The sequence below is a fragment of the Rhea americana genome, unplaced genomic scaffold (genome assembly GCF_003343005.1).
Source record: "Rhea americana isolate MKP2758 unplaced genomic scaffold, rheAme1 scaffold_358, whole genome shotgun sequence".
Lineage (NCBI taxonomy): Eukaryota > Metazoa > Chordata > Aves > Rheiformes > Rheidae > Rhea > Rhea americana.
In genome coordinates this window covers 121,675-147,312 of record NW_028186488.1, presented here as the reverse complement: position 1 = coordinate 147,312, position 25,638 = coordinate 121,675, and the positions used below count along the sequence as shown (strand labels likewise).

Below are 25,638 nucleotides of genomic sequence, written 5' to 3'. Positions count from 1 at the left end.
TTTGAGTTATCAGGACAACACACAAACACAGCTCACCCTGGCTGCTCTCCGCTGCGCGGTGCAGAGCAGGGAGCGGGGCCATGTCCTCACCTGAAYTGTTTGTGTAGCAGGCCCGGTGCAGCTTCCCACTGTAAAATTCCAGGCCGATGATGGCAAACATCAGAATAGCAAAAAAGAGCAGCAAGCCGATCTGGAGAAGAGGCACCATGGCCTTCATGATGGATTTCAGCACGATCTGTAGACCTGGAAGAGGAAAGAGACAGCACAGCTCGGCAAGGTGCTGCAGCCTATCCCACATGTGGCAAGGAAGACAGCAACCACGGACAAAGAGGAAGGGTCGTCAGATAAACACGACAGGCCCAAGCACAGACTGGAGCTAAGGACCGTTGAGGAAAACACTGTCCCAGGAAAAGCAGAAGGTCCAGGGTGCAGAGTCTGGCACCAGGAAGGGGTGGTTTCTGGATCTGCCTCTGATTCACTGAGAGATACTAATCAAGTCCTCCCTCCCACATTCTGCTTTCCCTCTGGGCTTTGCCTCTTTTGAATGGAAGCTCACCAAGGCAGGAGCCACCATTTGCAATGCATGATAAAGAACCCAGCACCACGGCACCTTGATTCCCATAGGACTGTCAAGGTGCTCCCAACGGTGCGCTAACCACCACGTCCTCTCAGCCTGCTGCCTGACCGTCTGGGCCTGGCTGTCTGGGTGGGCACCTCCAAGGGACACAGCAAGAGCCATAATSCCTCTGGCGTCCCCCAGCAGCAGTAAGCAAAGGCACATGCTCAGCAAGGAGGTTCAYGCCTACCCAGCAACCTGCTTCTCAGGGCAAGCTTTTTCTTCCAAGGAGCTGTAACTCTGAACAGTTCTTCCAATGCAGAACACTTTCCAATGGGAGTCACACCAAACTGGGCCTGATAAGCATCTCCTCAGCAGCAACTGGTGAAAGGAGCCAGGCTGAGACAGCTCTAGCTAGCAAGGGAAGGGACATCTTCCCCTCAGGATTTCTGTTGCTTGCTTTCAGGTCTTCGCTGCGGACCCTGAGCACTAGAAGCAAGGACTGCACAGCCCCATTGAAGAACTGGCGTGTGGTCAATGACTTGCTGCCACCAGCTGTCTGGAGAGGGAAGGTTTTGTATGCCACAGCCCARCTCTAGTAGCCACTGAGATTAAGGGATGTTTTCCTCCTAGAGGAGCTTTTACCGGGACTGCCTTCCAACTTTCCTTCTGGTCCTGCTTGCTGGTAAGGGCTGGGGATGAACTGCCATTGCCAGCGACAAAAGTCACTAAGTTTTCAGTGCCCCTTGGCTGCACCCTGCTCAGGACACTGGGTTAAACCCCACATAGCACCCAAGTGCAGGAGAATTTCCTAGGGTCTATAAGGCAGGTTTGCCTACCTACTTCTGCAATAGGTCACAGCTAGCTTCCTAGGACCATTTAGGAGTCTTCTGGAATAAATYCCACAACATTTCCAGAACCTAATAAAGCTGGTGTTACCCTTGATTTCTCCTACTTAAAATTATGGTCCTCTCTGTAGGGCTGCAGCTTGGTACAGGGCTCCAWGAAGATTGTGAGAAAGCTCTGAGCATCCAGCAGAGCACTTTTTACATGGCAACAGCAAGCGGTTGGACTCAGAAAGGAGGAGAGAGGAACATGCTCTCCAAGTTATGGATCCAGCATACTGCATGTTCAGTGCCCAAGGAGGGAAGGAAGGGAGGATCAGAGATACCAGCAGCCTAGTTTCTTTATTTATCCCCATTCCTGCAGATGAAATCTTGCAAAAACTAGATCTCCCCTGAATAAGCCTCAGTCCTTAAAGGATCCACCCACTGCCTTCTGGACAGGGAGCTGAACCAGTCTGCGGATCCTGCTGATCTGCAGATCTCTACCTTGTTCTAGCAGAGAACGCTAAGTCTCAAACTGGCTGGTAAGGATGAAATGCCACCTAGGGACACCAAATGTTTCCACACTGTGTAGTTACCTCTTTCTTTTAGTTTACTGAAGGGATTACTGGGAAGATCACAYGTAAAATCTGCCCTGATCCATTTGTGATCAGGGAGGTTTACTCTCCCCCACTTCTCTGATTTTCACTCTACATCCAAGGTGGCACAAGGACTATTCTAAATCTGAATGAAATCAGAAGGAGATGTGAACACCCTGGGAGAAGAACCAAGAGCATCCAACTTACTGGGAATGCCTGAGACGAGCTTCAGAGGTCTAAGCACGCGCACAGCCCGCAGGGTCCGCAGGTCCACGTGTGTGTTGAAGTGAGTCCCAGCAGTGGCAAGGATGCTGCAGCCAGACACAGAGAAAGCAGAGTTACTGCAGGCAGAGCCCTCAACCATCCCGCAGCCCCACGAGCATGAGGTGCCCCAGCTGGGTGCCTGGTAACTGAAGCCAGTGAGTCCRGCCTCCCCGAGTCTCCCAGCCGAACACAGCAGCCCCAGGCTGTATGAAAAGTCATGTTGAGCAGGCCACCGCCAAGAGTCACACTCCCAAGCTAGGCTTATGGAGCCACAAGGAGGAATGTGCCCCGCTTGGAGCAGAACCTGGGATTCACCTGCTGGCAGGTGCAGAGAGGACAACTTTATGCTGACTTGATGCCTCCCGAAGCCTATAAGCCACCAAGCCCCGCTGAACACAAACACAAAAGCTTACAAGCCAAGCCGTACAGCCAGCCAAAGTCACCCGTGAACACCCAGCCCTGCAGTCCCCCACCTATGCCCCATGTGTCAGGATGGATGGCGAGCCCCACGCTGCAGCACTAAACTTCAACCCACGCCACCTCATTGCACTCTTGGAGCTGAACACTATCAACCTTCACAACCGCAACTTGTCTTGCAGGATTGGTTTGACCTCCCTTCTGGAGGGGAGCAACTCGGACCAGAGATGTAGGTCATCCCTCTGATAATCACYGGGGCTTCTAAAGCCCAGGGGAACCTGTTCCTTCCAGCTGCCAGCCTTACTGCCCAAGAGACCACCACCACAAAGGGTTCAACCATCGCAGGCAAAAACACAACACRTGGGGTGAGCGTTTGCAAAGAAATTCTATTTCCCCCTGCCCCAAGCAGCAAACAGGGCATGTACACCCAGCCTCACCCTGAGGTAGTCAGGGCAACCACATTTAAGTTGTTCAGGACAAGTAGCACAGAAAAAGGTCCACGTGGCCATGACCATGCCTACGGATGAGATTCCAGGCATCTGTCCTGTATTGAGCCAACGGGACATTAGCAGAAGTGTCCAGCTAGCAGGCCACTGGCTCATGCAACGAATCCTGTGATGCCAATGACTAGCACTGCTCAGTGYCTCCAACTATCAGCTGCTTTGTGGCTTCTACAACACATGAGTTGCCTTAGAACCTCACCTCTGGGATTTTTGAGAATAAGCTGAGAATCTCATATGYATTAAAAAATATATAGTAATGAAAGTTTGATGACCTTGGAAGGCAACCAGCAGGCAAAAGAAGGACTCCAGAGGTTTTCTTTTAAAACACAGAGTTTTAAGTGAATCTCTGGAAAACAAGTTTGGGGAGAGGGGAGCCAGTGCACAAAGAATCCTGCAGGGGAGATATTAAAGGCCACAGCACAYGCAAGGGGGACACTGCCTCTGGATGCTGGGAGCAGCGTGGCTCAGACGTCGGACAGAACTGTGGTAGCACTGTTGGGGAGTGCAGATTCTCCTTCTCTTCCATGCACCCAGCTCGCCTGGACTTCGCTTGCTTTTCAGCCAAAGCTCCGGGCTCCGCTGTGCACCCGCCCTTCCTGTCGCTCACACCCCAGGGACTACACCTGGCTGCCCRGTTGGGAGAGGGGGGCATTTCGGGGGGGAATAAACGGAGGAGTCAGGCCACGTGCACCCAAGCAGCCCTGAATCAACCTGCTGCAACCTCTCACCCCTCTCCGGCTGAAGCAAGCACCCAAAAACAACTTAGGAGAGCTGGTGACAGCTCTGTGCCCAGGGTGCGGCACTGTCAGGATGGAGGAGAGAAGCAGAAGGGYTGCAGTGAGGGAGGAAAGCAAGGGAGCAGGAGAAGGAAGGGGAGGCAGAAAGGAGAGCGGGACAGGGGGAGGCAGCAACCGCGGGGCTGTCTGCGGCAATCCAAAAACTGACGGAAACTGGGTCATTGTTCCACTAATTCATCTAATTACAGGCCAGAACAGCTCTCAGGCGTGCCGAGCAATTAGGACTCTTTCTCTCCTCCTCTCCCCGAGGTACAGCAGGTACCAACCTGCCCCTTCAGAAACACGAGTTCGGTTTCCTAGGATACCCCGACAGCAGAAACTATCTCCCATCAGAAAACCAGGTTGTTACAACTCATTTTCATATTCCCCCTCTTTCTGCCTCCCCCAGTTTACAATGATTTTCATGAAAGGGGTCGGACAAAAAGCATCCAGCACAGAAAGCACCTCTCCACTTTTCTCAGTGGCAGGACATAGAGAGGACAGTGCCCACCACCCTCCTGCCACCACTACACCACTGGGCAGTGTGCTGCTGGTGCCTGAGCAGAAGCAGGTCTGGACCTGGCTGCAGTGCTCGCTCTGCAAAGCCGAAGCTGGCTGAAGGGCCGAGGGCGATGAGAGGTGCCCTAGGTGGCCAGGAACAAGGGACATAGTGGAGAAGGACTTGACAAGGGAAACAGGGAGTGAGGGAGGAAAAAACAGGAGTGGAAAGAGGGACAGACCAGTCACAGATCTAGAACAGAAACAGAGCAGAGCTCAGAAATGCTGGTGGTCAAAGGACTGCAAGGCGAGCAGAGGAGGGGAGGGGATGGAGGTGCAGAAGGACATACTCCAAGGCCAGCAAGATATTGCCGTGGGAGGGAGAGATCTCCTCCCTCCGTCCCCAGCTTCTCCCACCTCCCGGCCCCCTACCAGGTTGCCTCATCCTGCCATCCTTGCAGGCTCCTGAGTACTGCCAGGACTGCTTACGGCCCTCTGAAGAGGCTTTCTAACGGCGCAATCCCCACAACACCTTGCAAATGAAGAGATGGGGCACATGGGGCACGTGGTCTTCCCCCTTCATGCTACTCTCTTTTCCTCTGCTTCAGCAGGGTCCTTCTGCTAGTGCTTCAGCCCATGAACAGCCTCAGCAAACCACCATGCTGACTGGAGAGCAGAGAGGGACTTAATTAAGTCAGAAGCACCTAGRGGCTCAGGAGAGCTGCTTTGTTAAATTGGTTGTAAGATCAAAATCAATAAGTATGATAAAGCACGACCACTCAGCAGCACGTGGGAGAGAGAAGAGCATAGACATTTTCATCTCTTTCATGTTTTGTGCCAGCAAGAGCCGTGATAACCCAGCACTCCCCAAAATACCAACGCAGAGGACACCCTGCTCCCAGTCATGCCAATGCCACATGGGAAGCCCCCAGCCCCGCTTCAGCTTTCTTTCCTTACATCTCTACCTTCTGCTGTCCAACCAGCTTCCCAAAGGAAAGAAGGAAACATATTTTGCATTCTCTGAGCTGCCTCTAACTCGAACTCAGCATTGCAATGTGTCTCCAGGAGAACAAGGGTTCTTGGTTGGACATCAGCCATGATTCAACACCAGGACAGTGAAAAGCAAAGGCAGAAAGTTCCTGGAGGAAGACTGGGATTGACAGTTCAGTCCTCCACGACCTGGGCCATGCAGGGGCAGCAAGACAGAGGGGGAGCTATCGCATTTATCCCAGTCTCCGTCACAAGAGCTGGTCCAGCCAGCCTTGCTGGCCCACACACAGAGCCACCAGGGCTGGTACCGGCCTCCAGGCTGACATACCTGGTCAGACAGGGCAGAGAGGAGCAGAACCAAAGAGCAGAGTGCTTGGGCTGCAAAGTCCTATGTTAACCCAGATTTGTTTGAAGGGCTTGCGAGCCTTTGTGCTGAGCCTCCAGGCAAGGTTCAGCCAATTTCAGGGCAATACTTCACAGCGCTCTAAATTAGCTGCTAAGAATGGGACTCCTCTGTGGCAAGGCGACATGCTCCTTGTCCTCGCTCGGGGACAGGGGACATCATGAGCTGCCTCAGAAGGGGGTGCAGACAGATCACCAAAGTGGGAAAGGTTGCGCTGCAGACATTTCTCCCAACCACCAGACGACCAGCTGCTACAAGGAGGGTGACTGCACACCCTTTTACAGCTACAGTCTCTGCTTCCTAAGAGAAACGACACGTTGGGCACAGCACAGCAGCGTCGCAAACGCAACAGCTCTGCCTGCAGCCAGGGAGCAAGCACTGCCAGAGGTGCAAACTTGTCGACCTCAAAGCCCCAAAACACTCAAGGGCGTCGGATCAGGGGCTGAACTACCCCAAAACTACGTATAGACAACTTGAGGCAGCTGAAAAAAAATCCAAGCGAGCTTTCAGGCATGCAAGGCTGCCTTCTGTCTGCTTTCTCCAACCCCTTCGGTTGCTCTAATAAAAGGTATCGCCTCTCGAGCTAGCCAGTCTTTGCTCGTGCTCACAGGCACCACCACCACAACACTACTGCTAACAAGTTGAATGTTCAAAACGTACCCTCCTGCTCTGGACTTCAGCGTCTCACCCAGCACCTGTTAACTGTATATTAACCCTATAATTGTGACATTTTTGCACTGTGCGACCCACATTGCATGGTGCGACCCATTTCTGATCTTCCAAAAAGAATCTAATTTGTTTAACACTTCACTCTATGCTTCCTGCAAGTCAAATTGCTCAGGGAAAGACCTGGTTCTGAAATCACATGGGAAAGATCCTCTCTAGATTGTTTTCTAGTCCTTCTTTTTCCCTTAAATGTTTGCCATGTGGGGGAGAGGCATTTTTAAAAGCTCAGTCAACTATAACAAATAAACCAACGTGAAATTGGAAACAAGCATTAGGATCAGAAACGTGAAAAGCAGTTTGAGGCAATGGAGAAAGCACACCAGGACTAAACTCCATTAAAAAAATTAACTCCTTTGTGTCAGGAGTTAAGTCTGCGGTAAGGTAAGAACATCTCTTTACTAATCCCGTACTCACGTTCTCGAATATTTTTTACACATTAGGGTTTCTTATTCCTCCTTGCGAAGCACTGTTTAGAGTTGGGATTCAGGGTCCRACAGCTCTTCCTTCTGACACCAGACAGCAACTCCTGTACCCGCAGAGCGATTTAAATCCTATCGAACGCTTACAATATCCATGTCTGATGTACTAATAACTATTCTCTATTTTTAGGCAAAGACCCAAACTAAAATTACATCTCACTATCCAAGTTATCTAAAAAAGCTGGCGGATTGGGCTATAAAAATCCCAATGATCTCATGCTTTTCATCATATGTACTGGAGGAAAAAAAAAAGAAAAAAAAAAGGAGTGAAAGCATTTTTATAGGTCATACAGGCAAAGGGGTTAGTTCTACTTTTGGGGAGGAAAGGCAGAAGAGAGATTTCAGGTAGAGAAGAGCAGAGAGGATCTACTGGAAGAATGCAAATGAGAGAGGAGGCAGGATGGGAAATAYATGCTAATCCACAAAGTATAGTTGAATAGTGAGCAGTCACCAGCAGACAAAAACATGCTTCGGAAAAATCTGATGCTTTGTGCTTGCAACCAGGCTGATTATTTTCTTTTATTTATTTACAGCATCTCAAGCGAGCAGTGAACTCCCACGGCACCTGGTCGCTTTTGGGGCCGGATTCAGACTGCGCCGGGAGGGAGGCAAAGCCCTGGGGCTACGCTCCAGCTGGTAGCCAGGAGAACGCTCCCTTTCGCCTTAGCTCGAGACCTGCACCTGCACTGGATTTCTCTCTCATGTTTGGGGGGAGAGGGGAAAAAAAGTCACATCTAAACCAACCGACGAATGACTCTGCTCGCGGGGCAGAGCTGCTGGAGGGAAAGCAGGACGTAAGGAGCGATGTGCACAGAATAAATTACAAGCGGTCTCAACGGCCCCGTCGCATGCAGAGTCGTTTTAGCAGTGCAGAGCATCCTCAGCCCTCTCCCTTCAGAGACCTCTGCTCTTCGGGGTGCAGAGACGCACACGCCAGCGAGCCGCCCCGGCGAAAGGCAGCTCTCAGTGCTCTGGGAGGAGAGAGGATCGGCCGAGACAGACTAATCTCAGCTCAAAATCTGGGACAGGGAGGGCGCTGGCTGGATGAYGAGAAAATTAATATTTATAATTAAGTGGAAAGGCCCCTCAAGGCCTGCACTGCCACCTGACTTCACAAGGGAGACTAGTTCATAATTAATAGATCGGCCAAACAACTCACAAAGTAAGTTACCTGATGAATTTACCCCATTCCTCCCCCTTTTCCGCTGGTGAATTTTGCCCCCACCTCTGCAAACGTTTTCCTGTTCAGCAATGTCTGGCTGGACAAACCCGTCGCAGCCCCTTGGGCTTTCTCCAAGCTTTGCCTTGCAGGCGTCCCGCCGGGCTCGCCGAAGGCGCCYGCTTTGCTTCGGCAGTGCTGCGCCAGCCCCGCGGTAGAGCGGTGCTCCCAGGCGCCCTGCAGACGAGCGTCCTGTCCTGAGGACAGGGACACAAAGCAGGCCCAAGTCCTGCCCTAAGCGCAGTTTAGAGCAACCTCAAAGCTATCGTCATTTTTTCTCGCGTTTTCTAGGTTTTGAGACCGGGACACAAGCGAATTGCAGTGCCCACATCCTACACAACGAGGAGACACCAATCTCGGGGACCTGCCCTCAGACACCCTGCCAAAGGCTGAACCAACCTGAGCTGCAGCACACCCCCTCCTCCCCCCACGGGATGCCCCGTCAGGCCTGATGGGTCCGTTTCCTCCTATCCCACAGAGGCACGAAGAACATGGATATTCACATTTCCTTATGAACTTTTGCCCTCTTTRTAGAATAGCTGAACTAGAGCAGCATAAAAACACCCCGGACTTGGAGCGAGGGGACTGGATTTTCTACCTTCATCAGAGAAGGGCTATGCAGGAGGTGACAGCTTTGCTCTSAGTGCCCCCAGGGCTCCCGGGCAGCCCATGAGCATCCCTAAGAGTCAAGCACCTCTGTGCCGGGAGCTTTGGGACCCTCTTCCCAGAGTTTGCAGTGCTGCAAATCTGCTGATCCTACCACTCTCCACAGCTTCAGAAGTCCTGAACTGTACCACCAGCTCCCTGCAAGGCTGCGAGGAAACACATAGCTCCCGGCTCTCCTTCCGACCTGCCGTTTCACACCTCCGAGTGGGGCTTCTCACTTGCTGCTTCTTCTACTGGCTGTTATATGGCTGTTATGAGGCAGCGAAACCCCGGAGTCTCCTCACTCCATGGGGGCTCTGGCTTGGTTCCCGCACGGCCCAAGGCGCCCATGGGATTTTTGGGGAGAGACTCTAGGGAAAGCCCGGAGTGGAGGGGGGTTTGCCCAAGCGCGGCGATGAGCCCGGTGCCGAGCGGCTGCGTGGGAGAGCCTGACTCACCGCTCAGCRCAGCGGCTTCTGGGAACCGTCGAAAGAGGAGCTGGGAAGGACGGGGCGAAGCGCGTGAGCGGCACACGGGCCGCATCCTGCGCCGGGGACGGCGGCGGGTCTTCCCCTCGCTGCAGCACAGCTCCCTCTGCGTGCGCCACTGAGCGTCTGTCCCGAAACATCGGGAACCCGAGGAGTCCAGCTCYCACTGGATTTAAAAATAAGGAGCTTTTTACAAACAGGTGCTGCCAGCATCCACGTAGGAGCCGCTCCGCACGGCGCTGAGCACATCTCACAGCGCTGAGGACACGCGAGCCTCYCCGGGCAGCTCTTGGCATCAGCCTGGCCACGTTAGCTCCGTCCACCAAAACCAGGCTCAGTGCGCAGCGCCCCTCGCCGCAGGGTGCGGCACGAGCTAGAGCATCGCGCAGGTACCAGGGCCGCCGAGCAAACGCACGCAGAAGAAATGCAGCAACTCCTTGGCGCTACATCGACGCTGCACCTCCCTGGGCCCTGCTCTTTGGACGAGGTGCCGGCAGCGGGCACAGCCTGTTGCCATGGCATACGGCACATGAATCATTCACAAAGCTCGGGAATTAATTATTCATCCAAACGAAAGACCAAACACTTTACTAATTGTCCTGGAAGGAAAGAGCCGGGAAGGGAGGAGGGAGATGGGGAAGACATCATGTTGGAGACTGGCTCCCTTCATGAAAGAAAGGGAAAGAAAGGAAGAGGAAAAAAAAATCATGTCTGGTGTGATCAAAGAATTACTCTGTTTTCAGGCTCCAGGGTGTCTCTGCCAGATTACCTTACAAGAGAAACCTTCTCATCTTGCAACGATRCGGGCTCTACCATAACAAACCTGTTGGGTGCTACGATTTGTGTTCTGATTTAATACTTGTTCTCCGACCCTGGTAGCCACATCCTGAAACTTTCTTGCTAGGAGATGCCCTTGGCCACATCAAGCCATTCAGAAATCGCTGCATACATATTTGAGGTTCAAAATACCCTTCTCTGCCCCTCTGGTTCCTCCCTGCTCACTGTGGGTAGCGGCCAAACGTGTCCATTGCCTCTGGCAGGCTTGATGGAGTCCTACCACTGGCCAGGATGGTTTGCTGGTGAGGGATGAGTGCAGCCCACAGAGGTGGGACCACACCAGGAGAACCCTGCCGTTCCTCCACTGGGTCCCATGCATCCCACCCCAAAGGGACGCGGAGCACGTGGCCCTGACAAGACGGGCCGAGAAACGCTGGGACGCTGTGTCAGCCCAAGGAGGGACGGGCCCTGCAGCGATCTGGATGAACAAGAGGCCAAGAGACAGACTCCTAGCGCTTGTTCGGCCACGAAGAAAAGGGTAGAAAAGCACGCCCGTGGGCGCACGTGTGCACGCGCGCACCAGCTGGCCAGCCGCCTGCCTTCGGCGGGGACGGGAACGGCTCCAGCGCCGCCTCCCCCGCCCCCCTTGCCTGCCGGGCGGCTCTGCGAACACATGAAACTTTAATGGGCTCATTTCTCAGCAGCGCACAGGCTGAATATAGAGCGGGGGGACAGGGCTCGGATGCTTCCTCCCTGCTCGAGGCAAGCAAGAAAGCCAGCCGGCTGGTCACGCAGCGCGGAGGCTGGAGCTGGGCAGAGCGCAGGTATAATCCCCGGAGGGACGCCTGAGCGAGTCTCACCCATCTCCTAACCCCTGGGTCGACCCGTCTGTTCTCCTCAGCCTTGTTTGCTAGATCTCGGCCCATTGCTTTCAGGAAGGGGATGTTGCCCCTGGGGCAACGTGGCTGGGGCGAACAGGGACCGTACCTTGCTTAGGGGCTCAGATTGCTGCAGATTTCCCTGGAAGGAAGAGGCTGGGCCAGACCAGCTCAGCACTTTGCTGCTTGGAACGATCCCCAGGCAGTTGGAAACACTGTTTGCTTTCAGTTAGGAAAATGCAGACGTCAGCTCTGGGGAAAGAGCCTGTTTCCAGTCGCTGGTGCACGCGTGCCCATATCCACACGCATGCTCTCGCACACGCACGGCTCCTCGGGCACACGGCCAGCAGCAAGTCTCTCCCCACCCAGCACTGTGCGCACAAGCGGGCACCGGGTACCCAAACTACGAGGGGACGCAGAACGTGCCTACCCTGCACAGGGCTACTTCCAGCGCAGCCCAAGAGCTCCCCTTCAATCTCTGGACCTCTGAGACCAAAAGATCTTCCAAGCCATGCAGAACTTGGGTTGTGAGAGGTCCGCTAAATACMACAGGACAGAGACTCTGCTCCCCCCTCGCCCTGCCCTCAGCAATGCGGAAACCCAGGTGAGCTGCAAAAAGGGCATCACGTGCTTTCCAGGGTGCTCTTCCCAAAGCTCATGCCCATTTCCAAGCAGCACCATCGACTGCAAGGAATGAACCAAGTTGCCTTCTTTGCCATGCTCACGCTGCAGCTCTGCAGCAARGGAAGAACCAGCCTCCCAGAAAGAGGTCACTCCTGCGTCACCCCAGCCACAGCAGAAAGCCGCGTCACTGAGCAGGGTTTCACCAGGATGGCAGAGGGAGAGGTCATCCCAATGCCTGCTGCCYGCCTTTGCAGGGAGAGGACCTTGGTTTCCGCCAGATCAGCCATCAGGGCTTGCAAAAGCAGGGCTTTTCCCCCACTGGCATGCGTTGGAGCCCATCCAAACGGCTCCAAGYTTTCTAACGGCAGGGCAGGCGCTCAAAGGCAACCAGCGAGGCAGGATGCTCTCGGCCGCACGGCCCGGCCGCACGCCAGGCACCGCCGGCGACCATCCCTCCCCTCATCCCCTTGGCCACATTCCACCCACGAAATACCTTAATGAAAAGCACAGAGCTCGTGGGGTTTGCAAAAGGCTTTCAGGTGTAGCAGTTGTTATTAAACCCTCTGAAAAGCCCTGACGCTAGCGCTTCTTTTTATTGACCCCTGTGTATTCAGCCTGGTTTTACACGGTCAGAAACTCGGCGCTCCTTCCTGCTGCTCCCGTGCAGAGGACGGGGAGACCTCGCTGCCTTGCTCCCACCCAGCCCCACCTCTGCGCGCTCTCCCAGGCACAGCTGTTCTCTGCATTTGACGGGGGTTAATGTCAAAACATTGGGTCTGCCACAGCCAGCTGAAAAGCAAAAGCTTTTCCTAACATCTGCAGTGGAAGAGCAGGAAGGCAAAACATGAGCTGGAAAATACAGGGAAATCCACCGACAAGGAGTAGCGTCAGGCAAAACAAAAAAGAAAAAAATCCTTTGTAGCAGCACCAGCAGGCAGCAGCCAGCCTGGTCCTCGCACAGCTTCACAAGGGACTTTTGATTTTGGTCTTTATTTTTTTTTTTTTCAATTTTTGAAAGCCCCCCCCCCATCTCTCATGTAACGTGTTATTGTATTAAAGCAGTAATTGCTATAAAAAAAGCCAACACAGCACTGTAATACTGAAGCATCCACGAGTGTGCAACGCACACCCACCCGGCTACGTTCACCGGGAGTTTAACCCCTCTTTGTCGCTCCCGATGCGGCGCAGGCCGCGGAGGGCRCGTTTCGAGCTGGTGCCGGTGACACGGGCCCGGCGCGGAGCACGACGAGCCCGGCCACGTCGGCCTCGCGCGCTGGCAGCGGGGCGTACTCGAGCCCCGGGGCAAGCACGTGCTTTGCCCCCCTCTCACAAGTCTTCCTCAAAACGAGCGAAGGTATTTTACTCACGTTTTCCGAGAAAAATATTTTTAGCTGGAGGAGAATAGGCTGTTTTTTCAGGCCGTGACAATGATGTGGAAACCACAGGTTATAAACAGAGCTGGCTTACCTATGTAACTATTAGCATCCCAGTGGAAGCTTTAACATTAGAGAGTTTTAAGTGGGCGTTGGTTTCCACCAAAGTGAAAAATCTGGATTTATTGACATAAGAAGCAAACAGCAATTGAATCAAAGTCTGTGTCATCCCTTCCTGCACAGCTTCCCAGGCAAAGGCTCATGCTGGCACCCCCYTGTTACAGGGATTTACGCCGAGGAGATCGCGTCCAGGAAATCCTGCTGCTCACGGAAACCCCAAGTCAGCATCCAAGCCGGTGAGGACATGTCAACTGTCTCCACTACTCTATAGCAGGTCCCTGATGCTCGCAACGTCCTACCACAGCAAGCTTCTTGCAGCCACCAGCTCTAAGCCTTGATCAGATCCCAAAGACCATTAATTCTCCCTGGCTTAAAGGCKTCTGTCCAGACACACATATTAATCAAGAGCAAAGTTTTAGTCTGCAAATACAGTCGCGAGACCCAGACTTGTTGAGAGCCAGCCACGCRTACGTCACCCACGGAGAGGACAGGCTTTGCCACCTGATTATGCAACCAACCTGGCGTGAACTGCAAAGTGCAAATCTCTTCCACAGGCTGTTTGCAAGTGACTCGCTATCCAGTGATATTTGCTGAAGAAATTTGACAATAATTTACAGGCTTAAATGCATGCTAGACTTTCCTAAGTAGGGAGATGCAACCATTACACTGAAGAACAGCTTTTTTGCAAGCTTCACCACCACTGCATGGCAAAACYGAGTTCAACATGGTGCTGAGCAGTACAAAAAGTCCATAACCTGGTCCAGCTGATCCYCCAGTCACCTTATCTTTCTCAGTTTAGATCTCTAAAACCAATCTAGGACCCCCCAAAAAAAAAGAAGAAGAAGAAGAAGAGGTTGTCTGTTCCATCCATCAAATGACAGAATCAGCCTGGAAAGTGCAGTCTCTCCCACCGGCAGCGCCAGCTTCCACGCTCCCAGGCACGATGGGTGGAAAGCCAGCAGCTAGCCTGGTATGTCTTAGAAAGGTATTTTTCCTGCTGAAGCAAAAAATTGGGACACAGGAAAGGAGACACAGCTAAACCGCCCGCTGGAAGACAAACATGCCGCCACCTCTGCGCCCGGCGCGTGGCTGCTGGGGGAGACCAGGGTGCCTCTCCGGGCACCGGCTCGCGTGGCACTAACAGCTCTTCACGGACAATTGATTCCCTGGCAGCGGGCCCAGCGCGCGAAGCAGCGCCGAGAGGAGCTGGCAAGGCGCTTGCGAGTGAGTAATTGCTGAGCGCTGACTCAGCACCGGATCGCTTACAGCCAGCTCGCCTGGACCCGCGGGGAGGGCAGGGAGAGGTCTGTGGTGAGTCTCCCCTTCCAGCCCAGTGCTTCCCCTTGGCTCAAGCCACAAAAGACGCCTGGGCCGGGAGATGGCAGATGGCATTTCTCTGTAACCTGGCCCCTTGCAGGGCCAGCTCAGCGTTGCTGTTAATCCCCTGGTCCCAGGGAGGGCTTTTCTCATCCACAGYGAGGCGCTGGGCCAGCAGTACCCTGAAGCATCCCTGAAGCAGCCATGCCRTCAGACCAGGCTGATCCTCCTCAGCCGACGAGGCTGCTGCCACTAGCAGTGTGTCTCACTGTGTCCCCAGAGATGTGACCCACAGAAGATCTGCCCCTGGCCTGGCTCACCCTCTTTCTTGCAGGCTCACACCGGGACAGCTTCACCCACTGCAGAGGCTCTGCCCAGCTGCTCTCCCCACAGCCCCAGGCCTCTCTACCTCAAAACCCTACCCCAAGAGAGGATGCGGAAGAGCCAGTAGCACCCTAGGCAAAGGTTGGACCTCCACTGCCAGTTCATCCGCAGACAGATGCCAGCCTGTTTGCTGTCCACTCAGAAGCAGCACCCTGCAACTGGCACACCGAGACACCTGACTCGCACGGGCAAAGGCAGTTCCACTCTTCAGCAAGGCCATGAAGCCCACGYCAGACCAAGGAAGACGGACATTCCCAGCCACATTTTCTCAGTCCTTCTCTCAAGCAGAAGCCCAAACTGCACCACTCTGCCACTGAAAGGAAATGACCAYTGCCACACCCTTGGCAGCACCAGACTCAACATCAACCTTCCTCTGCAAAACACCCAAACAGGCGCCATCTCCCGCATGGTGCCACCACGCAAGGGAAGGATTCAAACCRTGAGACAGAATTGAGTGGCAAGCTGTGGTTCTGACTCAGAAGAGACCTAGCATAGCTCACCTGGCTCCCGTGCCTCAGTTTCCCAGTCTGCCCTGCAGCTGACTAGTCTTCATTAAGGAAAGCCCGTGAAGTGCTCAGAGAACCACAGGTGTCAAGCACCATCAATTTGCACACATCAAATCAGCTGTCCTGAACATAGTATTTCCACCAGCACACAAAAAGCAATGGCTGTAATCCAGGTCCTCCTTCCCCAGGGCTCTTTGGTGGCTACGGACACCCACCTGCCCTCCATACAACATTAAGGAGCCGATAGCAGATCACTCTGGGATACTTCTGCTCAAGCCAGTTACCAGTGTTCGCTAGCACAAGCCCAGCAAATTTACTCACTCATTTGTTCTTATGTCACCGGCACACCTCATCACACCCTAGACAAGGACTCAAATCTGGGTCACATCCCTGCCAGGAGACAGAACCAGCTCCTACAAAACTGTGTGCTGCCACTTCAAATATCACTGTTGCACGCTGAGATGCTTAGTGAGCATCACCTGGGAACACGTCCCACCAAGATCTGTTTCCCAGCTCCTGGCATAAGGCTAGGAAGGGACCTGGGGAGGCGAYAGGAGGAGAGCTTTTCCCCATCCCCCTGTGGTGTTTGGCAAATACCTGCCTCAGACCAACTTGCTCGACAGGCCTTGCTCCCTCGTCTGCCTACTCTGTCTCCATCCTGCTCACCTCCTCCCAGCTCTGATGGGTGAGCGACACCAGGCCACCAGCTCAGGAAAGCATACGTGATGTCTTCAGACCAACCCTCCCTGCCTGATGGAGAAATGTGTCCCACCGCAGGCTGCCCGCTCTGCTGTCAGGGTGAGCAGCCAGGAGCAAGGCCAACCTGTGGCTCTCCAGGACAGGGAACCATCCTTTATCCTCTTGCTGTGACAYAGAAACAACACTGACATTCATGAAACAGGGCCTTGCCCCAGGTCCTGGAGCTCATGTCCTCACAGGGATGAGCCCTGTGCCTGGCAGTTCAATTCCCCCTCCACCACTGGACTCACCCACTGAGGACCACGATGAAGTCCATGACGTTCCAGCCATTGCGCAGGTATGAGCCCTTGTGGAAAACGAATCCAAGAGCAACAATCTTAATCCCAGCCTCGAAGCAAAAAATCCCAATGAAGTACGGCTCTGTCTTCTCCTGCCAAAAGGGAAGAGAACACGGTGAGAGGCAGGAATGGGGCCAGGACAAACACTATGCCTGCCATTTTGTGTGGGGTGCCTTTGCCTTATGTCACACCTAATTCATGTCCACTCCACCTCCCACCAGTCCTGTCCTCCCCTTTCTGGACTTTCCACAGCCTTTTCTCAGCCAGCATCAACCTTGGAAACGAAAAGGCAGGGTTCTCTTCACACTGAAGATGTCCAGTCCCTCTTCACCGTTCCACTTTCCTTAGATGAGAAGTATGTGACAGCAACCCCCAGACACTCCACAGGGGGAAGGTCCCAGAGGAAGCCTCCTGCATCTCCTGCCCTAYCCTAGCCTACGTGGGATTGAAGGAATCAGCCTGTTACAAAGGAATCACTTCCCTCGGCTGGTCCTGCACTCACCCACAGGCACCCTGATGCCAGGACACGCCACACAGCCTGCAGCCCTTTCAGGGCRGAGAGGAGAAGACAGAAGGGTACTTACTAATCTCCGTGACATGGGTGTCTTGTCATCCTCTGGAAGGTGTTGCTCGAGGGCCAGCACAATGCAGTTGGCAATGATAGTCGCCAGGATCATGTACTCGAAGGGAGTGAAAGGGAGTTAAGGAATAGAGAAGAAGTGGAGCACATCTCCAACCCACCAGCTGCCTCCCTTCCCCACCCTTCATTTTATCTGTTCATTAGCCACAGCTGCTTCCCTGCATGAGGGCATGCACACAGCTCTCATCTCCTGGGCAGGGCCAGGAAGCAGACCCCCATACTGGTTGGAAATGAAAGAACCAAGTGCACCAAAACCATCAGGCCTTCCTCTCTGAAAATCGGTTGAGCTTCATCACCTCCTTTCTGGTCAGTTCTGGTCATAGGTCGCTTAGGGGAAGGGATAATTAATCCATTGCCCTGGCTGGGCTGTGAAGAGGTTGTGGAGTCTCCTTCTCTGGAGAGAAGGATGCGATCACGTGCAACATGTTCTAGGTGACCCTGCTTGAGTAGGGGGGTGGAACAAGATGATCTCTAGAAGTCCCTTCCAACCTCARCTGTTCTGTGATTCTCTGAACAGAGATTGTGGGCTCAGGACTGAGAGCCAGTGCTTGCAGTGGGAGCTCAGAACATAGATACAACTAAAAAGGTGGATGATGGGACTTTGACCAGGCTGAGCTTTGCCTGGAGAAGGTAAAGACTTGGCATTGCTAGCTTGCACAAAAACCCTCATAATGCCAGGGACACYGTTCCCGGTGAGTTGTCAGCTGGCTAAACTCCCAAGATGGCTTGCRCTAGGCACTTGGAGGAAACCTCTGCTCTCCAGATGTCTTCAAAGACTCAGACATCCCTCATAACACAAGCCCACCAGCTGGGCACACCACACCTCCTCCAGCCATCGCTCGACAATCAGGCCAGGCTAGCATCAGAACCAGGGTAAATTTTCACTGACCAGCTGTCTATGTAAAATCCTCTTTGGCTTCTTCTGGGCTGAGGGAAGAGGGATGCTCCTTACCCTCTGCCATGGTTAATAACAGCATTTTAGAAAGCACCAGGAAGGGATAGAAAACCCTAGAGTGTGACAAGGGTGATGGATGCCACTACAGTGAGCAGAGGGAAAGTACCCTCTAAGAATTAGGAACCTTCTGCTCCAAACCTGCTTATCCCAGCTCACCTGCATGATCTGGGATGKTTTGGCTCTCCACCCTGCTGGTGGCAGCCTACCTGGACTAAACTGTTGCTACTATCCCACTCACTGCCAGCTCCACCAATCTCTCCCACTTGCCCAGGCCCCCACAAAGGTCTTGGCAACAGGCAATGAATGCTTTAGCACTTCCCTCTCTGCGGTGTTTTGGAGGATAAAGCTGAAGACAGTCAAGGATGTCCCCCTCCCCTCCAGCCCAGCTTGGGCTCACATGTTGAACATGCAGCCCCACAGACCCCAGCCAGGCGTGTCAACCGCCCTTCATTAGGGAGCTCTGTGGGTGGCTGGATGAGCCTAGGCACCACACCAGCCGCTGCCCTCCTCCCCCATCACAGCTCCTGACAACCTCCTGGGGCACCAAGCACAGCATTTGCAACTCGAGACACTGATCAACAGGGTTTTGTTGGACCCTTAGGGACATCCTGAACTCTGTCRAGAGTTTACAGACCCTCTGCTGAGAGCAAACCAACACCAGGACAAGCCACAACGGATATTAGCACCCTAGGAGCAGTGGGGAGAGGAAAGCACCTCAAAGCCAGCTYCTCGTGCCTTTTGATTTCTAGCAGCTGCAGAGGAAAAGGTGGACGCACAGAGCTCCCTGCTCTCATCTGGCCCACTGCCAAGTGGCAAAAACAAAKCATTTACAAGTTAAAAGATAGCTGCGTTTTTTGAGTTCCCATCTATCTTCACCATGTCTTTGCAATAAAAACCCTGTTGTCCTCAGGAAAGGTAAGGCGAGAGTCAGCACCAGGCAGCACYCTTTCCCTTCCGCTCCCTCCCCGACAGGAAATCACAAATACGTTACTATCGTCACTGGCATTAGCAGTGGCCATGGGAGGGGAGCGGAGCCTCCCCAGGCTTCACTCCCCTAGCAAGGCAATGGGATCCCGCCAGAGACAGAGCCGACTAAAGAAATCTCGCCAGCTCCAAGCTTTAACTGCTTCAAAGTGGTCTCTGCGTCACGTCACCGGCCACCACAGAAGGCAGCATGGTGGCTAAGGACCCGCCGTGCCTGAGCTAGCAGCTGCTCTTCCCTGCCAGACCAGGCTTTCTCAGGCGCTGTGGCCGTAGCCCTGGACGAGGTGGTTTGCACTGCTCGGGCTGGGAGGTGTTGAACGCTCAGGCCTGGGGCACTGCCCCTTGGGAAAGGGATGATTTTGTCTCTCACTCCTTCATTTTCCAGCATCTATCATCCAGGCAAAGCTGCTGACTAAAGCAAAATGCATTAAAACTGGTGGCCCCGAGCCCACAAGACAAGACATCCCGGTGCTGGCTGTGAGCGCGGGAAACTGGAAACCGCAGAGGCGGGCGATGGCGGAGGCAGCCCCAGCAGCCCGGCTGCTCAGCGCTGCCGTCTGCAGCACGCAAGGTAAGAGCGGAGATGGGCCTCGAACCAGGTCTCCGGAGAGCAGGCCAGGAGGTGAAGCCAAAGCAAGCCTACAGGAGCTAGGATTTATTTAGCCTGGCAGGGAGAGGAGCCAGACAGGATTCAGCCAAGACATTTAAAAGGCCACTCAGTGAAATTAATGGTTGATAAATTAAAACCAAATCAAAAGACCTTTGCAGCGCACAGGTCCCTCGCAGAGCTCGCTGCCGCAGGTTCAGGTCTCCGTACTAGCCAGCTGCAGGGGCTAAAAGCGCAAGCCTGGGCACTGCAGGCTGGCAGCACGGAGCAGGCAGATCTGCCTGCCAGCGCCCGTGCTCCTGGCCAGCAGCTCCAGCAGGACGACGGGGACAGCAATGAAACACCCCATTCGAGGCAGGGTGAAGCACCAAGCCGAAAAACGAGCTCTGCCACGCTCAAGGAAAGGCTAGAGGAATCCAGGGCACAGATGTTTTCCTCTAAGTCTTCGTACAAGTGGGGATTTTATTTCACGGCTCCCGTGAAAGCCGCACGCTTTCTCTGCTTTCCACCAACAGCCACAAACTTCAGCTAATACACAGAACGTAACATTTGGCCACGCGCCATCGGCCTATTTGGGGTCTTTTGTTTCATTTTCCTGAAAGTCTGCAAGCAATTAGCACAGGCTTAAAAGAAAACAGTGCTTTAGCAGGGCGGCTGCTGAGAGGAAGGCAGGTCCCCAGGCGCCAGGCACATTTGCCTGGATGAGAAGTGTGGGAACAGCGTACGGCAAGGCTGTCTGTCAGACCCTTTGCATTTAATCCTGCTGAGCACCCCTCACTCCCCGCCACTCCGGCCCTCCCCAGCGTGCCAGGCGTTTACTACGTCCTCCTCCCTCCTGCAGTCTCTAAAATGCAACTGTCCTGCGGTGGGAACATCCAGGCGGGAAAATCCACACTCTGCACACAGGACAGACCGAGCCCACGGTATTAACATGGGAGTCCTGCCTGGGAGCGGACTGGAGGTCTCAAAACTACATATAATGGCTCAACTCATCCCGAGGCTTGCTTTCTGCCTCAAACAGCTGGATCAAACATCTGGCTCCAGGTGCAGCACAAGGGCAATGCTCATCTGTTTCAGCCACACTGCCCCACCACCCGGCCACATCCCTGCTGCACCTCCTATGGGCATGCGCCACCCAGGCTGGCCGTAGGGATGGTGTCCCCGGGCCCTGCTGCCACCGAGGGCTCAGTATCTGCTCCTGCCTGCACGACCCCAGCATGGCTCAGAGACCAACGGGCACCGTACTGCCCCAAAAGGGCCAAGTGATGTGTTCTTGCTGCCGTCGAATCACAGGGGAACAGGAGCAAAAGGGACCGTGAAGAGGGGTCTGCCCCATCCCCATGTATCACTCCCTGCCCACCACAGCATCTCTGACCTTCTCCAGGAGGGCCTGGCGAGGGCTTGGAGACTCTGCCCACCAAGCAGGGTTTGCATCACCAGCTTCAATCTGCTTCATGGCAGTTTGACAGGGAGATGGAGAACACTCATTTCCAAGGCACTCAAACACCATTCTCTGCCCCAGCTTTTTCTCCTGAGGCCCAAACACCCCAGTTCTTTCCATCTGTGACCCTAGGCTGCTCCCAGAATCCCAGCAGCCCATTGATCGGCCCCTCCGCATGACCGTGTCGAGTCCCCAGGCAAACCCCCGCACAAGGAGGCAATGTGAAGCCGGGCAGCACCCTGCAAGTCCCCCGCTTCACATCCCCGCACAGCTCCCTTCCCAGGGCAGCCAGGCAGTGCTGCAGGCACAACTCATGATGCCTAGAAAAGCCCCGCTCAGCGGTGGGCTCCACAACACCTGCTGTCACGTGCACGCCTGCTCCCTGGGGCAGGCGGGTCCCAGTGCCCATAAGGTCACCTGGGTCAAAAGTGCCCAGTTTTCCAAGGACCCAAACCTGAATCATTACGTCTTAAGCTATGTGAGAGCTCCAAGCCATCAGCACCACCAAAACAAGGACCCCAGTTTTCTCTGTGAATCCAAATATCCCAGGTCCCAATTTTGACAGTCCAAGCGTAAAGAAAATTCCCCTTCAACGGAGAGCAGAACAGGATAAAACTAGCTAAACACAGGGGGATATCTTATCCGCAGGGCAGCCGCACACTCCACCTCTCTGCCAAGTCCGCAAGCATCCTCCCAACTCAGGGCTCAAGACCACCAGAAGATGCTCCATTACTCTGTTTCCTTACTCATTAGGTGTCTAATTACATGAACTTCCAGCCACCTAAAATTCAGAGTAGCACTCGCCTCCCTCTGAGCCCGGTAATGAAAGCCTGTCTCTCTCTAGCCTTCGCCTCCTCCTTCGTCTAGCTTCTCGTATAGGATCATTAGGGAGCCGATAAAAATAGGTTTTCTTATTGATTTATCTCCTTTATCCAATGCTCTCTCCTCTGAATAGTTGACTTGTTTCCTTAGCAACTCAGCTAATCCCAGCCACACAGCACACCTGCAGGATCCTCATTTCTTTCCCGGTGCACTCGAGGAGGGGAAGGTACCCCGAGGTTGCGCAGCCCCGGCCCATCATCCCCCACCCTCCAAGCTAAGCCGGGGCAGGATGCTGCATGCTAACCCCATGCCTTGCCCTCCACCGTGGGTCTGCAAGAACCCAAAGCAAGCACTGCAGCAATCAGCCCATCTCACCTCCTGCCACCGCTTTCAACAGCAGTGCAAAAGCGGCAGGCGTTGTGCCACGCAACGGTGGTGGCCAAGAACGCCAAACTCGCTGCATCCTCCTCCAAGAGGAGCAGCAAGCCAAAGAAATGCAGCTCTGGGGGAGATGTCCATGCACTGATATATCCTTACTTCTAGCTGCAAGATCTTAATCTGACCCCCTTCTTCACCTCCCTCCACCAGTCACTTCCCCCTTCCTCACAGGGAGAAAAGCTTTGGAGCTAAAAACAGATCCACCCAGAACATATTGCTAATGCAGAGAGTGTGCCCAGCTCTAAGTCCTGAAGATGGATTTATGGTGCTGATAGCACATTGATCTAACCTCCCCAAGCGGCTGGATGTGATATAAATCACTTCCCAGGTCTGGACGAGGGCTGGGAGCTGCGGAGAGCCTCTTCCACCTCACCTCCCAATCTGGGGTTTTCTGCCCGGAAAGCCATAGGACTGCGTCAGTGTGCGTGTCTCCTGCCCACTTTTTGAATGGCAGGCAGGTATGGAAGGAGCAGAAGAGCCAGTCAGTGGAGTCAGCCATGTGGGCATCTCCAAAAGGGTCCAACCTCTTGGGAAGCACACTTCAAAGTGCCAGCAAGAACAGCAGGAATGATGTAACACCTAGCCCCGACTGCACTACCCAGCCCTCAAAAACTCAGCACCTCCTTAAGTTTTTTTTCCTGGAACCCTCACTTTTTCTCTAGGAGATGCTATGCCAGAAGACTTTCCCTGCTTCTCAGATGTGATCAAGAGGGAAGTTCCTACATCTGCTCCTACATCTGCTGACTTCCCATTTCAGGCCCCAAGCCCACCACAGCTGTCTGCCCAGCACAGACGTTCCACACTCCTCCATCCAGGGCATGAGTGCAAACAAAGACCATCTCTACCACCCCCTTCCCCAAGGACACCCCTACCCTGTCCCCTGAGCTCCATACACCAGCAGGAAACCAGCCTCCTCCTCTACAAGGCTGTTTTGCAATAAAAATCCAAAATGCTAAGTAGAGCAAAGAAGGTGAGTAGCCGTAATTCAGCTCAGGGGTTCCCCAGGCTCTCCGTCATCTGCCCGTCAGTCCCCAGGGCTCTTTCCCCAGCAGATAAAGCTGTTCGTCATCCTGCAAACTGGAATTCACGACATCTCCCCTAGAAGGGCCGTAGAGCTGTGGCCCTGCTAGCTGGATACCTAGCTTGGTGGTGGGAAGACAACCGGCTTCATTTCTAAAATTAGCACTGCCAAGGCCTCGCCATCCCACACACACCAATTGTCTGTGGGGAGCCAAGCCGGGAAACAGCACGCCGTTATCCCCAGCGCTGACAGCGCTCCGCGGACCCCCTACCCAAATGCATTGTCCAGGCGTACGTCCCAAGCATCTGGGAGCCTGACGGCTGCTTTCAGCCGTGCAGCAAGCCCCAGAAGTACCCGGAGGGCTGTGCGGAAACACAGTGGCTGCTGCTGGGAGGAGCAGCTCTGCCCACCACATACCTGCACCAGGGGTTCCTCCCACCACCAACAGCACCAAGGGTTCCTCCTTCTCCCCCACCTAACCCTGTGCTGAAAACTGGAAATCAGATCTCTCTCCTATCATCCTTTTATATATATATATATATATATATATATATATATATATATGTGGGGTTTTTTTAAACAAGAAAGAACTGCATCATGTGATTTTCCTGCCTTAACATCAGTTTTTTAACTTTAGTTGCCACAGCAACAGGATGCAACTTGGTGTCACCATGGCAACAGCTGCCTCTGTTTAAAATCACCATCTGACAGGCAGCCTCTCCCTCTTCGGCTGTCAAAAAGATGGACCTGCCATTACACCTACTTGCCCCTCCCCAAAAAACATTTTAAAATCTGATGAATGAAGGGCATAGAAAGCAGCCTTGAAGGAAGAAAAAGGCGAGGAGAGCTTTCCTCGGGTAGTACGAGGAAGAAGCTGCCCAAGAGCAGTACAACATGGTGCTGCTCTTCGCACAGGCAAGCGAGACCTGCAGAAATCCCGACTAGGCAAAAGCAAAGGGGTCGGAGAGGCTTCCCCACGCACAGCATGGTGCTCCACTACGTAGCCTTCCCCACGCCGGCACAGCTGGCCGGCGCTGGGGACGCAGCCTGGCGCACGGAGCCAGGGCAGGGCACATCACTGCCACCGTCCTTGTCAGCGGTGCCAAAGCAGCGTCAGAGATGTGCGGGCTGTGATTCACCGCGGGGGTAGCCACTCGCACCCAGAGAGCTGGCACGTGGAGCGCATGAGGTGCAGAAGCACAACTCACTCCCAGGACACGGCAGGGATGAGTCACCCCTCGCTCAGGATTGGGGTGGGTGCAGCTGTGACACAGCCACGATCTGATACCCACCTAAGAAAAGCTCTGGGTGCTGAGAGGTCGCATTAGAAAGAGCAGCTCAAGCACAGAGTAAAGCTTTGTGGCAGCCAGCAACAACTCAGACATAGAGACCCTCTGCACTGGGTCAAGAGGAGCGTTGGGTGGTCACTGCCTGCAGCTCGGCCACCTCCCCTTAGGTAAACACCTCCTGACACCTCCAGGCCACGCAGGCTCCCCTCCGCAGTCACGCTTGCCCCAGCCAGCCCACGCTTTGCAGTTAGATCCCTTGCTGGCTTCTGCTTGTTCTCAGAGCAAAAACAAACGTGTCCTCTGTTCGCACATAGCCAGGAAGGAGTGGAAGCCATCACGAGCAAAACAATGCAGACACACGTGGCTATGCTTCCCACCAAGTGAATGTGTGAATCCCAGCCCAGCCACAAAGGACAGACGTGAGGCTGGAACGCCCTCCAGCTTTGCCAGGACATTCTTTCTTGCCTGGATATCCTGAACTGGAGACAAGTAGATACTGCTCCCGTGTGTATGGCACTTCACAGACACCCCTACTGCTCTCAGCCAAGCCAACTTTCTTATCAAAGCAGCTGAGATAGGACAAAGTCCTCACTGTAAAGAAAAGAAAGGCTCTCAGAAGGCTGATAGATATCCTCCCTTCCAAACTAGGTGGACAGGTATGAGTGGCTCGTGTACGTCTGCAACAGAAGGCTGTCCTTGGGGACAGAGCCAGAACCACACAAGGTCATCTAGTCTCCTGGGGTGGGAGAGGGATCTTATCCAGGTCAAATGTGATTAAGCAGATGAAGAACTAAGCAGATCTAGATGAGCTGCAGCCCATCTCATATGCTAACTGAATTGTAGCTTTCCAGGCAGCCAAACAAATGAAATCAGGGCTGGAAGCCTGGCCATCAGCTGCTGATCCCCCAGCAGGGAAGAGCAGGCAGGAACAAGGCTTTGTATCGGAGAAGAGAAGGAGAAGAGAAGGAGAAGAGAAGGAGAAGAGAAGGAGAAGAGAAGGAGAAGAGAAGGAGAAGAGAAGGAGAAGAGAAGGAGAAG

General features: G+C 53.9%; 1 protein-coding gene across 1 annotated transcript in view; it reads right to left on the bottom strand.

The window, feature by feature from the left end:
- Window positions 1-25,638, bottom strand: part of CACNA1E (calcium voltage-gated channel subunit alpha1 E) — a 192,044-nt gene that overhangs the window by 84,617 nt on the left and 81,789 nt on the right. Inside the window, exons 4-7 of the mRNA XM_085312139.1 lie at window positions 16,988-17,093; window positions 16,356-16,495; window positions 2,187-2,290; window positions 91-243 (exon numbers count right to left, since the gene is read on the bottom strand). Coding sequence (XP_085168265.1) covers window positions 91-243; window positions 2,187-2,290; window positions 16,356-16,495; window positions 16,988-17,093 — 503 coding nt within the window. The remainder of the gene's footprint in view (window positions 1-90; window positions 244-2,186; window positions 2,291-16,355; window positions 16,496-16,987; window positions 17,094-25,638) is intronic.